General features: G+C 49.1%; 1 protein-coding gene across 1 annotated transcript in view; it reads right to left on the bottom strand.

The window, feature by feature from the left end:
• Nucleotides 1–253: 253 nt before the first annotated feature.
• Nucleotides 254–12965, bottom strand: part of ITSN1 (intersectin 1) — a 247032-nt gene continuing 234320 nt past the window's right edge. The window contains exons 34-39 of the mRNA XM_017883938.1: nt 6742–6954; nt 5230–5351; nt 3777–3859; nt 3375–3458; nt 2447–2620; nt 254–757 (exon numbers count right to left, since the gene is read on the bottom strand). Of these exons, the coding sequence (XP_017739427.1) occupies nt 609–757; nt 2447–2620; nt 3375–3458; nt 3777–3859; nt 5230–5351; nt 6742–6954 (825 nt within the window). The 3' untranslated portion in view covers nt 254–608. The remainder of the gene's footprint in view (nt 758–2446; nt 2621–3374; nt 3459–3776; nt 3860–5229; nt 5352–6741; nt 6955–12965) is intronic.

Here is a 12965-nt window from a genome sequence, read left to right as displayed (position 1 = left end):
CATGCTGGAACCTTCCATAGACCAGCTCTTCAAAGAGCTAAGCCAGGGCCTGATCAGACCGTCTCACCGAGTGATCAGCTCCAGGCAGCATTTCCCTGCGGGAGAGATGGGATTCTGAAGCAACGACAGGACCATCATAATTGTTTCTAGACGCACACCAACGACTGGGCATTGTAAGCCAAGAAGTCTACTTGGGGCCTGGTGGATGTAAGAAATAGGAGGGTTACATGAGTTCTCCAAAAATATAGACATTGCATTTATAAATCTATTTTATAGTAACCAGACCCATTCTTCAAGCCCAGGAAGGCGCTAGACTCCCAACTGCACCCTGTTGAGGGTTATGGGATTTCAGCGACCGTAGAAGCCATAATGAGACCTGTAGTGAGGACAAAGGAAAACACAGCTTTGTTTCATGAAAAAGGACATTGTTTCGGGGCAGGGAGGATTGTCGAGAATGATCCCTAGAAGCTTTGAGGGGCCTGTCTTTGCTGTCCCGTATCCCTGTGACTGAACACCAAATGGTGGTTTCTTAGAAAAGGAACACAATTTCCAGACAGCACATGCGGCCGTGGGCTGGGACCCTGCTGAGCACACCCCGAGCCCGCTGCCTACGGCTCATCAAACAACTGCAGGTCCAAGCGGACCACGATCTCTCCCGTGGGGACTTCGTGCAGCAGAAGACACTTCGTAACTGGACCCTTGGAGCCCTGGTCTTTCTTGATGTCCGCCACACGGATCTCCGTCCGACCCAAAAAATCTGAAAAGAGAACAAACAGACCCCGCTAAAAGGGTCCATTCTCTGTCTTCGAGGCACATGTCTGGCAAATTGGGGACCCCCTGATGAACTGTTACATTCTGATGTAAACCAACACTAGGATTTCCAACTCACTCCCCAGCAGAGTTGCCAATGTGTCACGGTATTTCATTATTTAAAAAAAAACAAACCCAACCCCAATCTTTATCTCTCAGAATTAGAAGGTAGCCGGGCCCAGTGGCTCGCATCTGTAATCCCAGCACTTTGGGAGGCCAAGGCAGGAGGATCACTTGAGTCCAGGAGTTTGACACCAGCCTGGGCAATAGAGTGAGACCCTGTCTCTACAAAAACATTTTTAAAATGAGCCTAGCATGGTGGTTCATGCCTGTCATCCCAGCTACTCAGGAGGCTGAGGCAGGAGGATTGCTTGAGCCTGGGAGGTGGAGGCTGCAGTGAGCTGTGATTGCACCACTGTGCTCCAGCCTGAGTGACAGAGTGAGACCCTGTCTCAAGAAAAAAAAAAAAAAATTGTAAAAAAATCAAAAGAAAAAAGAATTAGAAGTTGACAGTGCACACAGTGGTTAAGAGCCAGACTTGGGAGGCAAACTGTTCCAGTTGCACTCAAACATTTAACCAGCTACCACAACGAGTACCTAAGTCACAATGAGATAATTCATGTAAAAAGTACTAAAAGATGAAGGCCCTATGGAGCCATTTAAACCTGGTACAGATAATGATAGTATTCGACCCTCACTCCTTTGCATATAATCTTTTAACTTACTCTGTGATTTTTTTTTTTTTTTTTTTTTTTTTTTTTTTTTTTTTTTTTTTTTGGAGATGGGGTCTTGCCCTGTCACCCAGGCTGGAGTGTAGTGGCACCATCATGGCTCACTGCAGCCTCAACCTCCCAGTCTCAAGCAGTCCTCCTGCCTCAGCCTCCCAAGTAGCTGGAACTACAGGTGTGTGCCACTATGCCTGGCTACGTTTTGTATTTTTTTGTAGAGACTAGGTCCCATTATGTTGGCCAGGCTGGTCTCAGACTCCTGGGCTTAAGCAATCCTCCTGCCTCAGCCTCCCAAAGTGTTGGGATTCCAGGCCTGCATCACCATGCCCACTGGTGATTTTTACTGGGTTGAGGAAGAGACAGGTAGTTTCTTGGAATCATTGGGCCGAAACTATTCTTTTCCAGGCCCAAGCAGAAACAGAAGGCTGGTGGAAGAAATGATTCATCCAACGTGACTGCATCCCTTTGCCTACTTAATAACTGCCACAAAAATGCCACCCAAAGGGACCTGGCCGATTCTGCGGCTCCTGTGGTGGGCTAACATCCTTGTTCCATTGGCCAGTTCCATCCATTGCCAGCATGGCTTTTTGCCAAGGACTGAAGAACTGTGCTGAGGCTCTTAAATACACCCCTCTCCACAGTCACCTGCTTTGGAAAGCAGAAGACGGTCGTGTTTGCCCAGGGCAGCTGGCACAATTCTAGACCAGGCATGCTCTGTCCACTTGCAGTGAGACACCTCCAGACGACTCCTCCAGGGGACACAGAGCCTCGTCTTGTGCCAACCAGCCTCATCTCTCGGGAGGGAAACCCAAGGAATCCTGGCACCAAGTCTCCAGGTAAGAAAACATTAACTCACGCAAACGAGTGCCAGGGAAGGAGGAATAACCACGGGGCTGTGTTCCACTCACCATCTGGTGAGAACTGGTCCCTCTCGAACACAGTGATGCAGAGGACCTCCTGCTCCAGGTCTCGGATGAAGAACTGGCAGTTGGAATTCCACTTGGGGTTCAGCGTGTCCTGGATCGTCTTGGTGATGTGGCACTGGGAACCCATGGTCACCTCGCAGTAGGGGTTACTCTTTCCTGAAGGGAACAAAAGCCTTTGTCAGGTGGAACTCACACCTCATTTTGATCCCCACTCTTTTTTTTTTTTTTTTTATGGAGTCTGTTGCCCAGGCTGGAGTGCAGTGGTATGATCTCAGCTCACTGCAACCTCCACCTCCTGGGCTCAAGTGATGCCTCAGCCTCCTGAATAGCTGGTATTACAAGTGCCTGCCACCATTCCTGGCTAATTTTTTATATTTTTAGTAGAAACGGGGTTTCACCATGTTGGCCAGGCTGGTCTCGAACTCCTGACCTCAGGTGATCCGCCTGCTTTGGCCTCCCAAAGCACTGGGATTACAGGTGTGTAATCCAGGCCACTGTGCCTGGCCGCTCCCCTCTCTTAATAACTACTATGCTTAATAAGTGGCATTCGATGGAGAATCCACGTGAAAACTCCCAGAAGTCAGCTTCATCCTTATACTAAGAACAAATAATTAATTGAATGGGCTTTGAAACTAGGCCCTTCCTGTCCTCCTCACTTTGGCCTGATTTTGTGTCATATCCACTGTGAATGCAGCCGCTCAGATCCCTCGGAAAAGCAGAATGGTAGAAAGGATGAAAAAAAACCCCACAAAACCTCCAGGTTTTAAATCAGTGCTAGTTAAACCAACTCTGGAAGGAGATCGGGGAGTATGGAAATAGCACATTTGATTTACATTCAGGTGGGGGTGTGGGGAACGCGGACACAGCTTCCAACCCTAAGGCAGGAGTCAGGGGCGCCTCAGAGCCTTACCATGTGACCGACAGGGTTTCAACTCAATGCCTTCAACCACGTTCACCATCAACCTTCCAATGCCTGTTGCCCTTTGGGAACGGACTATGATGGCAGGAAAAACACAAAATGCTTCATTGGAACATGCCACGCCTTTCCCATCTCTGTGAGCCTCACAATGCATTTCATGTACCTCTCCCGACTCAAAAGTAATTCTCCTCTCCTCTCCTTAAACTCTGGCTTCCTTGCTCCTGGAATTTGTCCTCCCTCCCCATCTGCATCCCACCCCAAGCTCACTTCCATCCCATCTCATGCCCCTCCTCTAGGTCCCGAGGACTCTTCTATTCTGAGGATTTTCAGCCCAGCCAAATGGCCCTCCCTCCTGCCCAGCTGTGCAGGACACCCCGCGGGGCCATGCATTACCCAGGTACGCTTTCTCGCGCTTCTTTTTCTCAGTCTCTATGTAGAGTTCAGAAGCAGCTTTGATTTTCTGCACCCAGGCAGTCCTTGGACAGAAAAAGACAGAAAGTTGCCAAACAGAAACTCAGGAAAAAGGCTTCAGGTCTGTTCAAACACTGTTGCCAGGGCTCTGTTTTCTTTGTTCACTTGATTTTAACAAAGGCTCGGGAAAGAGAATCTGATTTTATGTCACATGATGCTAATACTTATTCCTGCCATCAATAAGAAAGGCATGAGGGCCATTTCCATGGATGTCCTCAAGACCTGCGTTCATGTCCCCGGGGAAGAAAATCTGTGAAAAATGCTGTCTTGGAGGCAACATCGGGACACAACTCCTCTTCCCTCCTTACCGAAGAGTAGCACATATTTTCCTAATCCAACAAAGTCAGAAGGATCTTGCTTATGAAGTCACGCAAAGAGAGAACAAAAACCACTTCCCAGATTGGGAACCACTTCACAAGAAAGAGCAAACTGCCCTGGGGGAAGGCATTTGTGACTGCGGTTTTCGCCTTCATTTTTTCTGAGAACCATATGCACGAAAGCTTTAGCCAATTTTCTTGCTTGGTGCAAACGCTCTTTGGAATGATGCTGGCCTTGTGTCAAGTTCACCCTTCAGAAAATGATCTATTTCATTTGGCTCCAGGGCAGTGTCTTGAAGACAGATTGAAGCAAAATACCCACAGCCCTAGGTTCCAGAATGCCCATTTAAGTGAGCCAAGGTGAGGAGGGGTTTGGGTTTGGGTGGTCCTATTAACCCCAAAATTGCTTTCCTATTGGTTTCTGCCACCTGGGAAGCCAGGGGAAACTTGAGATGCTCCGTTTACCTCAAAGAATGCTAAACATTTCTGGAAAAAAAAAAAAAAAAAACTGCCAGGTGCAGTGGCTCATGCCTGTAATCTCAGCATTCTGGCATTCTGGGAGGCCAAGGCGAGTGGATCCCTTAAGCCCAGGAGTTTAAGACCAGCCTAGGCAACATGGCAAGACCCCATCTCTACAAAAAAAATAATAAAAGACTAGCCAGGCTTGGTAGCACATGCCTGTAGTCCCAGCTACCTGGGAGGCTAGGGTGGGAGGATTACTTGAGCCCAGGAAGTCAAGGCTACAGTGAGCTGTGACTGCACCATTGCACTCCAGCCTGAGTGACAGAGTGAGATGCTTAAAAAAAAAAAAAAAAAAAAAAAAAAAAACTTAAGCAACAAAATTAGTTTCAATCCATGTTATTTTGGAAAGTGCACGCCATGTGTCAGATTTTTGAGAGGCTGTAGAAAAAAGTAATAGCCCCATTCCCAACCCCAGCCAGGGGTGATGGCATTGCCACTTGGGAAACATTGGCACCTGCTGATTAATCACACGTCCCTTTTGCGTCCTAGAGCCGTGGAGCCCCTGGGGCCCATGCTGGGGAGGTGGCAGGTCTTACCTTTCATTTATGCTTTCTGCTCGGAGGGTATAGACTCGGTCAATGTGGGAGATGTGGAAGATGGGCTCGTCTCCAGAAGGGTCGGTGGGTAATTTTACTAGAACCTCATTTAGGAAAATAGGCTGGAAAGTAACGCGAAGGCATTACAAAGCGAGGCTGGGGGTCTGTGTGCTCTGGTAAACCGTGAGTGTGTGAGCACGCTTATGCTAATGTGTTCCGGTAAATGAGACTGCGAGTCAGCCGTGTGTGCACGCCCCTGTGTGTATTTCAGTAACCTCGACTGAGCGTGTGTGTGTGTTTCTGGGTGTGTTCCAGTAAACCAGACTAAGGGCGTGTGTGTTTTCCAGTAAAGAATCCCAGAATAATAATTTTGTGTTAGTACCAACTTTCATATATTACAAATTATACATATGGGTCTCCCCACCCCGATTTTGCAGGTATTTTGTTTTGTTTTGTTTTGTTTTGAGACGGAGTCTGGCTGTCGCCCAGGCTGGAGTGCAGTGGCGCGATCTCGGCTCATTGCAAGCTCCGCCTCCCAGGTTCACGCCATTCTCCTGCCTCAGCCTCCCAAGTAGCTGGGACTACAGGCGCCCGCCACCACGCCCGGCTAATTTTTTTCTATTTTAGTAGAGACGGGGTTTCACCGTGTTAGCCAGGATGCTCTCGATCTCCTGACCTTGTGATCCGCCCGCCTCGGCCTCCCAAAGTGCTGAGATTACAGGCGTGAGCCACCGCGCCCGGCCGCAGGTATGTTTTAAGTCCTTTGGAATAAGATCTGGCTGGTGTCGCTTTTCCTGGTGTATCCTAAACAGCAGTCTTCATCCACTTTACATCAAGCAATTCCCTCCAAAGATTTTCACATGAAGTTTCTAGTAACTATATAAATACATAGCTCTTTTTTCCCCCAAAATAAAGCTAACTGCTGCTTCAGAGAAAATTCTTCTGTAAAAACACCCCCATGGAGACAAATTTAGAAAAACAATGTCCCGTGACTCGAAGACATAAACACAGCCATGCACGTATGAGCAGACCATATAAACAGCTGAGGGAAATTCTCCACTCATCAACTGTTCAGAGAGGCTTTGCTAGAAAGGGGAGGCCTCGGATGTTTCAAGCTACCTGGAGAAGTCTGGCAGGGGACTTAGGACGGTTTGGAGGCGACGGTGGGCCCTGGGTGCTGTTTTGCACCTCTTCTCCCAAGCTTTTTCACACCTGCCTCATCTGTACCCTAGACTTCGCTCCTACAGGCCAAGGCATGCCTTTGTCACATCCCAGGGACCACAGGAGCCATTTGGCAGCCAATATATGTTCCACCGATGGCACCGAGTGTCACTGAAACTGCGGTGGGATATGGATCGTCCTCCACTCCGGACACCCTAAATCACAGTTCAATTCCTGGCCTTCTACTCCACGCCACGGCCCCAGACCCCGCTAAAACTCTAGCTCCTTTTTGGAAACGTCTTCCTCCCCAAACACGTCAACCCTGACAATGCAATCTGGAATCCAACTTACTGTTTTGTACATTTTATACTGCAGGTTTGATTTGGGGCTGAAGACTTTGTCGGTGCCAGAAGACCCCAAGGGCTTCGTGATCTGAGTCAGCAGGAGGAAGTCGTTGAAAAGGAAACCATATAGTTCCTTGTTGCTCTTGGCCTTGTAGAGCTTCCCACTGTGCAGAAATTTGCGCGGCCCCAAGCAATTGGTCACTGAATTGAACACAAGTTGCTGAGAAAGGAAAACAAAACCCAAAGTGTAACATTTTTTGTTTCTCCGCATCTGAAAGCATGGGCTCCATCAGAATCAGAGGCCAGGCCCCAGCGGACTCGGATCTCAGGCAAAAGTCAAGGATGGCTTTGAAGACTCTGGAGCCAAGAGATCAAAGTCAGACAAAGGCACAGTTCAGGGAATTCCAGTATCAAGAAGAAGAGTCTCAGTGGTAATTTCTAAGGCTTTTCCTCTAGAGGGATGCTAGTGTCTTATGGTGCAATTGGTGTGTTTTTTTCTTTTTTTTTTTTTGAGACAGGGTCTCACTATGTTGCTCAGGCTGGAGTGCAGTGGTGTGATCATAGTTCACGCAGCCTTGACCTCCCAGGCTCAAGCAATTCTCCCATCTCAGCCCCCCAGCCCATGCCTGGCTAATTTTTGAAAAAAAACTTTTGTAGAGATGGGGGTCTCACTACTTTGCCCAGGCTGGTCTTGATCTCCTGGCCTCAAGTGATCCTTCCACCTCAGGCTCCCAAAATACTGGGATTACAGGTATGAGCCACTGGGCCTGGCTGCTTCTCTTTTTTATTTACTGGGAAAACAGGGCAGCAGAAAGAAAAGTGCGCACCTGGCTCCCACCTTGGGGATTCCCTGCTCTGTGCAGGGTCTGTGCATGAAACAGCTCCAGGGAGAAGACCCCACACAGGTTCAGACAGTCCTTTGTGCTTCTGGAAAGCAGCAGCCACCCTCTCTCTCCAATTCCATGGACAAATGCTGCCTTCCAAGGCACAACTGCAGTCTGGGCCCCTGGCATGTGTGTGACTGCACAAATCAGTGGTGGTAATTTTTTTTTTTTTTTTTTTTTGAGATAGAGTCTCGCTCTGTTGCCCAGGCTGGAGTGCAGTGGCGTGATCTCCACTCACTGCAAGCTCCACCTCCCAGGTTCACGTCATTCTCCTGCCTCAGCCTCCTGAGTAGGTGGGACTACAGGTGCCCACCACCACACCCGGCTAATTTTTTGTATTTTTAGTAGGGACAGGGTTTCACCATGTCAGCCAGGATGGTCTCGATCTCCTGACCTCGTGATCTGCCCACCTTGACCTCCCAAAGTGCTGGGATTACAGGTGTGAGCCACCGCGCCCGGCTGTAAATCAGTGGTGTGGAGCGACCTCTCAATGCCAAATAGAATGGACACTGTGCTGTGCACGTGAAACCTCACCCAACTCACCCGCTTAGCAAACAGGAAGGGAACAGCTCCCTCCCCTGACTTACTGACCTGTAGAGACACTGTGGGTGCTGAAACGCGGCTCTAACACCTCTTGGGGGTCTATCACCTCACTCCAGTAGGTTCTGAAGGGGCAGAGGGTACTGAGGTGGAGATGACCCCACAGAGTCCCCCTTTTTGACAGCGGGGGGAGAGGCCAAGGATAGCAAGGCCGTGGCTGCATGCCAGGAGTAAGATGACCCAGTCAGAGGCCAGCCCCTCACGCTCCCCATCTGCCCACACAACTGGCCCGGGGGACGCTCCAGGGCTGTCTCCTGAGCTACGAGCCCTATGGACCTCTCTGAATAGAATATTTGTGAGGGAGTGACAGGTTCGTAACACGTGTCCCCAAGAGAAGCCGGTGGCCACCTGTCCATGTGCAATACGGGAGAAGCAGTGGCGCCTCTGTGAGTGGAGAACTAAAGGCAGCTGAAAAGGGCCCACTGCACTCTGCTCTCAGCCACCAGGAGGAAAGATGACCTCTGACCTCCCACGGAGGCTCTGAGAGCCCAAGAAAGACCGAAGGTGTTGCCACAACAGGAGCCTTCAAAGAACACTCTTCACCTCTGCACTCCGGGCAGGAGCCTGGAGACCAGCCAGCCCTTCCTGCTTGCCAAGACAGGGTTCAAGCCACTTGGGCACAAAGAATCCAGAGAAGGCAAGTGTCATTGGATCCAGTGACATAAAGGCCCTCTCATTCATGCATACTCAAAGCCTCTACCTGGCCAGGATAACACTGAATATACATGAACTGGGAATAGTATTTGTACTTCTCTATCTTCAGACAGGAATGCCAAACACAGCATCTGTTTGAAATTCAATCACTGCTGTGTGTCCAGACCTGGGCCACGCATGGTCCACACCGTGATCGTAGGTCAGGAAACAGAAGTCAACACATCCCCTTCCCATCACCATGAACGTCATCAAGACAACAACGACGCTGTGCATGATAGCCAGGAAGACTGACCAAGAAGGACAGCCATCTGATGGCAAACGGGGGATTTAAGCCCAAAAAATCAAAGGACAAGAACTAGGCTGGGTGCGGTGGCTCAGGCCTCTAATCCCAACACTTTGGGAGGCCAAGGCGGGCGGATCACTTGAGGTCAGGGGTTGGAGACCAGCCTGGCTGACACGGCGAAACCCCATCTCTACTAAAAATACAAAAAGTAGCCGGGTGTGGTTCTGGGCCCCTATAGTTCCAGCTATTCGGGAAGCTGAGGCAGGAGAATCTCTTGAACCCAGGAGGTGGAGGTTGCAGTGAGCTGAGATCGCACCACTGCACTCCAGCCTAGGTGACAGAGTGAGACTCCGTCTCAAAAAAAAAAAGGATGACAATTGATTTTACTTTAACATCTTCAGATCCCGGCCTCACTGTGCCCCTCTGATGGCAGCTGTCAGAATCAGGGAAGGGCCCTTTCTAAGGCGCACATGGTTGTGTCGGCATTTCTGCCTGGCAGTGCAGGGGCGGCTTGGGTCCCTTGTCTTCAGGATCAAGTTAACGTTCCTTTGCATGATACATAGACCTTCTTTGGCTGGGCCTCAGCCTGCCCTGCAGCCCCATGGCCCATCGTTCCTCTACAATCCTCACCAATGCCCTGCTCAGAATCTCAGAATGGTCCTCCACTCCTAATGCCCTGCCCCGATCTTGTTTTTTGTTTTTTTTTTTTTTGAGACAGGGTCTTGATCTGTTGCCCAGGTTGGAGTGTAGTGGTGCAATCACGGCTCACTGCAGCCTCAAACTCCTGGGCTCAAGCAATCCTCTTGCCTCAGCCTCCCAAGCAGTTGAGACTACAGGTGCATGCCATCACACCTGGTTAATTTTCTAAACATTTTTTATAGAGACAAGGTCTCACTATGTTGCCCAGGCTGGTCTTGAACTTCTGGCCTCAAGGGATCCTCCCGCCTTGGCCTCTCAAAGTGCTGGGATTACAGGCCTGAGCCATGGTGCTTGGCCCGCCTCCAATGCTTCATCCTGCCACACCCAGTCAAGTATCACCTCCAAGGCCCCCGAGAGTCCCCCGTACAACTGTCCCTTGCTCCCCTCATGTGTCCCCACAGCACTTGGCACCTAGCTCTGCCTCCTCACCCCTCACATCTTGTTGTAAACGTTGATTTAACCCCCAGCTTCCTACTGGACCATAAGCTCCTTGAGAGTGGGGGCCACATCTTATTTTTTTTTATGTCCCAGGGTTTAGTACTGAGCCGTGGCACATGGGCAGATACTCACTAAGTGCTTATTGAATGAATGGATGATGAGTGAATAAATGACCCACCCACCAATTGCAGAGCAACACAAAATCCCAAAATGGGGGCCCACAGCTGTCCCCTCGGCTGCCACGGGGCTGCTTCCACAACTTTGCTCATCCCACACCAACACTGAACGTGGACAGGAGGTGGGGCCGTGGAGGAACCAGTCATGGTGACTCCCTCAGGCGGTGACTGCCTTTGTAGCTTATGAGAGGGAAGAAACCACAGGGGGAGTGGATGAGGGAGATGCATTCTCGCTGGGCATTTTGGGAAATCCTAGCAAATGGTATATGTGTGTGCATACATGCATGTATGTATGTGTGTACATGCACAAGTGTGGGTGTATACAGAAATAGAGAGAAAAAAATGGGGAAAAAAAATGAATGAGACCAAAGGAAAGGTTAAGTGGAAAGAAGAAAATTAAAGACCAAATGAGAGGCTTCTGGCCATGCATGGTAGCTCACGCCTGTAATCTTGGCACTTTAGGAGGTTGAGGTGGGCAGATCGCTTGAGCTCAGGAGTTTGAGACCAGCCTGGGCAACATGGTGAGTCCTTGTCTGTACAAAAAAATAGAAACATTAGCTGGGCATAGTGGCCAATGCCTGTAGTCCCAGCTACTTGGAAAGCTGACGTGGGAGAATCACTTGAGCCCAGGAGGTTGAGGCTGCAGTGAGCTGAGTTTGTGCCATTGCACTCCAGCCTGGGCAACAGAGTGACACCCTGTCTAAACACACACACACACACACACACACACACACACACACACACACACACACACATACACAGAGGCGGAGGGGTGGGGGGTTCTGTTTCTGGAAGTATAGTGGACTAGATACTCGGAATGACTCACCCAACACAAACTTGAAAAAAACAGAAAAATGCAAAAATCCACTTTTTAACTCCAAGAAAACTGGCACAGAAAAAAATTGAAACAAAGTAAGAAATTTGCAGAGGCTGAAAACAGAATGAAAATAGGAACCTGGAAGATCACTGAGAGCCAGTGCCACAATAGCTTTGAGGGTCTCTCTTGAATCTGCTAACGCTGACCTTGCATTTTACTTACTACATAGGGTGCAGAAACAGGTGCATCCAGAGCCAACGTGAGGGGTCTAATGGGAGATCTTCACAAAAAGATGAACCCAGAGGAGGAGTGACAGGTAAACTCAGGCTCAGAGGGGATGAGCAATAAAACATTTCTCTTTTTCACCTTGGTGTAGTGAAGGAAAACGTGCCCTGAGAATGTGTGGTTTATCAAGTAGCTCTCACACAAGTTTACATCCAAAATTCACACAAGGGGTGTGATGCCCAAACCCCTCTAAACGTAGTTTTGGATAATCACGATAACAGTCCTCCCAGAAGGAATACAACTTCAGACAATAAAGATGCCCGCAGGTAGGCCAGGTGCAGTGGCTCACGCCTGTAATCCCAGCACTTTGGGATGCTGAGGCGAGTGGATCCTCTGAGGCCTGGAGTTCGAGACCAGCCTGACCAACATGACGAAACCCCATCTCTCCTGAAAATATAAAAATCAGCCAGGCATGGTGGTGAGCACCTGTAATCCCAGCTACTTTTGAGGCTGAGGCAGGAGAACCCAGGAGGCAGAGGTTGCAGGGAGCTGAGATCATGTCACTGCAGTCCACCCTGGGTGACAGAGTGAGACTCCATCTCGAAAAAAAAAAAAAAAAAAGATGCCCACAGGTAAAGTTCCAAGGAACATTTAGTTCACAGTCAAAAATCATAATCCGAGAAACAAGGTAAGTTTAGCAAGAGCTGGCAGAAACAACAGACAAAACAATAAGACCCATAACTTCAGGTTATAGGTTCTATATCTATATCTATATCTGTTTGTTGTTCTGAGACAAGGTCTGCTCTGTTGCCCAGGCTGGAGTATAGTAGCATGATCATAGCTCACTGCAGCCTTGAACTCCTGGACTAAGCAATCCTCCCACTTCAAGTGTGAACCACCACACCCAGCTAATTTATTTTTTATTTTTTTTATAGACAGGGTCTCACTCTGCTTCCCAGGCTGATCTTGAATGCACACTAGCCTCCTGCCTCCACTTCCCAAAGCACTGGGATTACAGGCGTGAGTCACTGCACCTGGCCAGGAATATCTATGTTTAAAATGTGTTAAGAAATAAATAAGAAGGATTAACATTTGAGCAAAAAACAAGATACAAGAAAGAAACCAGCATAGCTGGGTGTGGTGGCATGCACCTGTGGTCCCAGCTACTTGGGATGCTAAAGTGGGAGGATCACTTGAGCTCAGGAGATCCAGGTTGCATTGAGCTGTGATTGTGCCACTGCATTCCAGCAGCCTGGGTGACAGAGTTTGCTTGAACCCTGTCAAAAGAAGAGAAGAGAAGAGAAGAAGAAAGGAAGAGAGAAGGAAGGAAGGACGGAAGGAAGGAAGGAAGGGAGGGAGGGAGAGAAAGAAGAAAGAAAGAAGAAAGAAAGGGAAGGAGGGAAGGAAGGAAGGAAGGAAGGAAGGAAGGAAGGAAGGAAGGAAGGAAGGAAGGGA

Source organism: Rhinopithecus bieti, unplaced genomic scaffold (genome assembly GCF_001698545.2).
Source record: "Rhinopithecus bieti isolate Rb0 unplaced genomic scaffold, ASM169854v2 scaffold_13207, whole genome shotgun sequence".
Lineage (NCBI taxonomy): Eukaryota > Metazoa > Chordata > Mammalia > Primates > Cercopithecidae > Rhinopithecus > Rhinopithecus bieti.
Note: the sequence above shows the minus strand (reverse complement) of the source record. Positions and strands in the feature narration are given on the sequence as shown.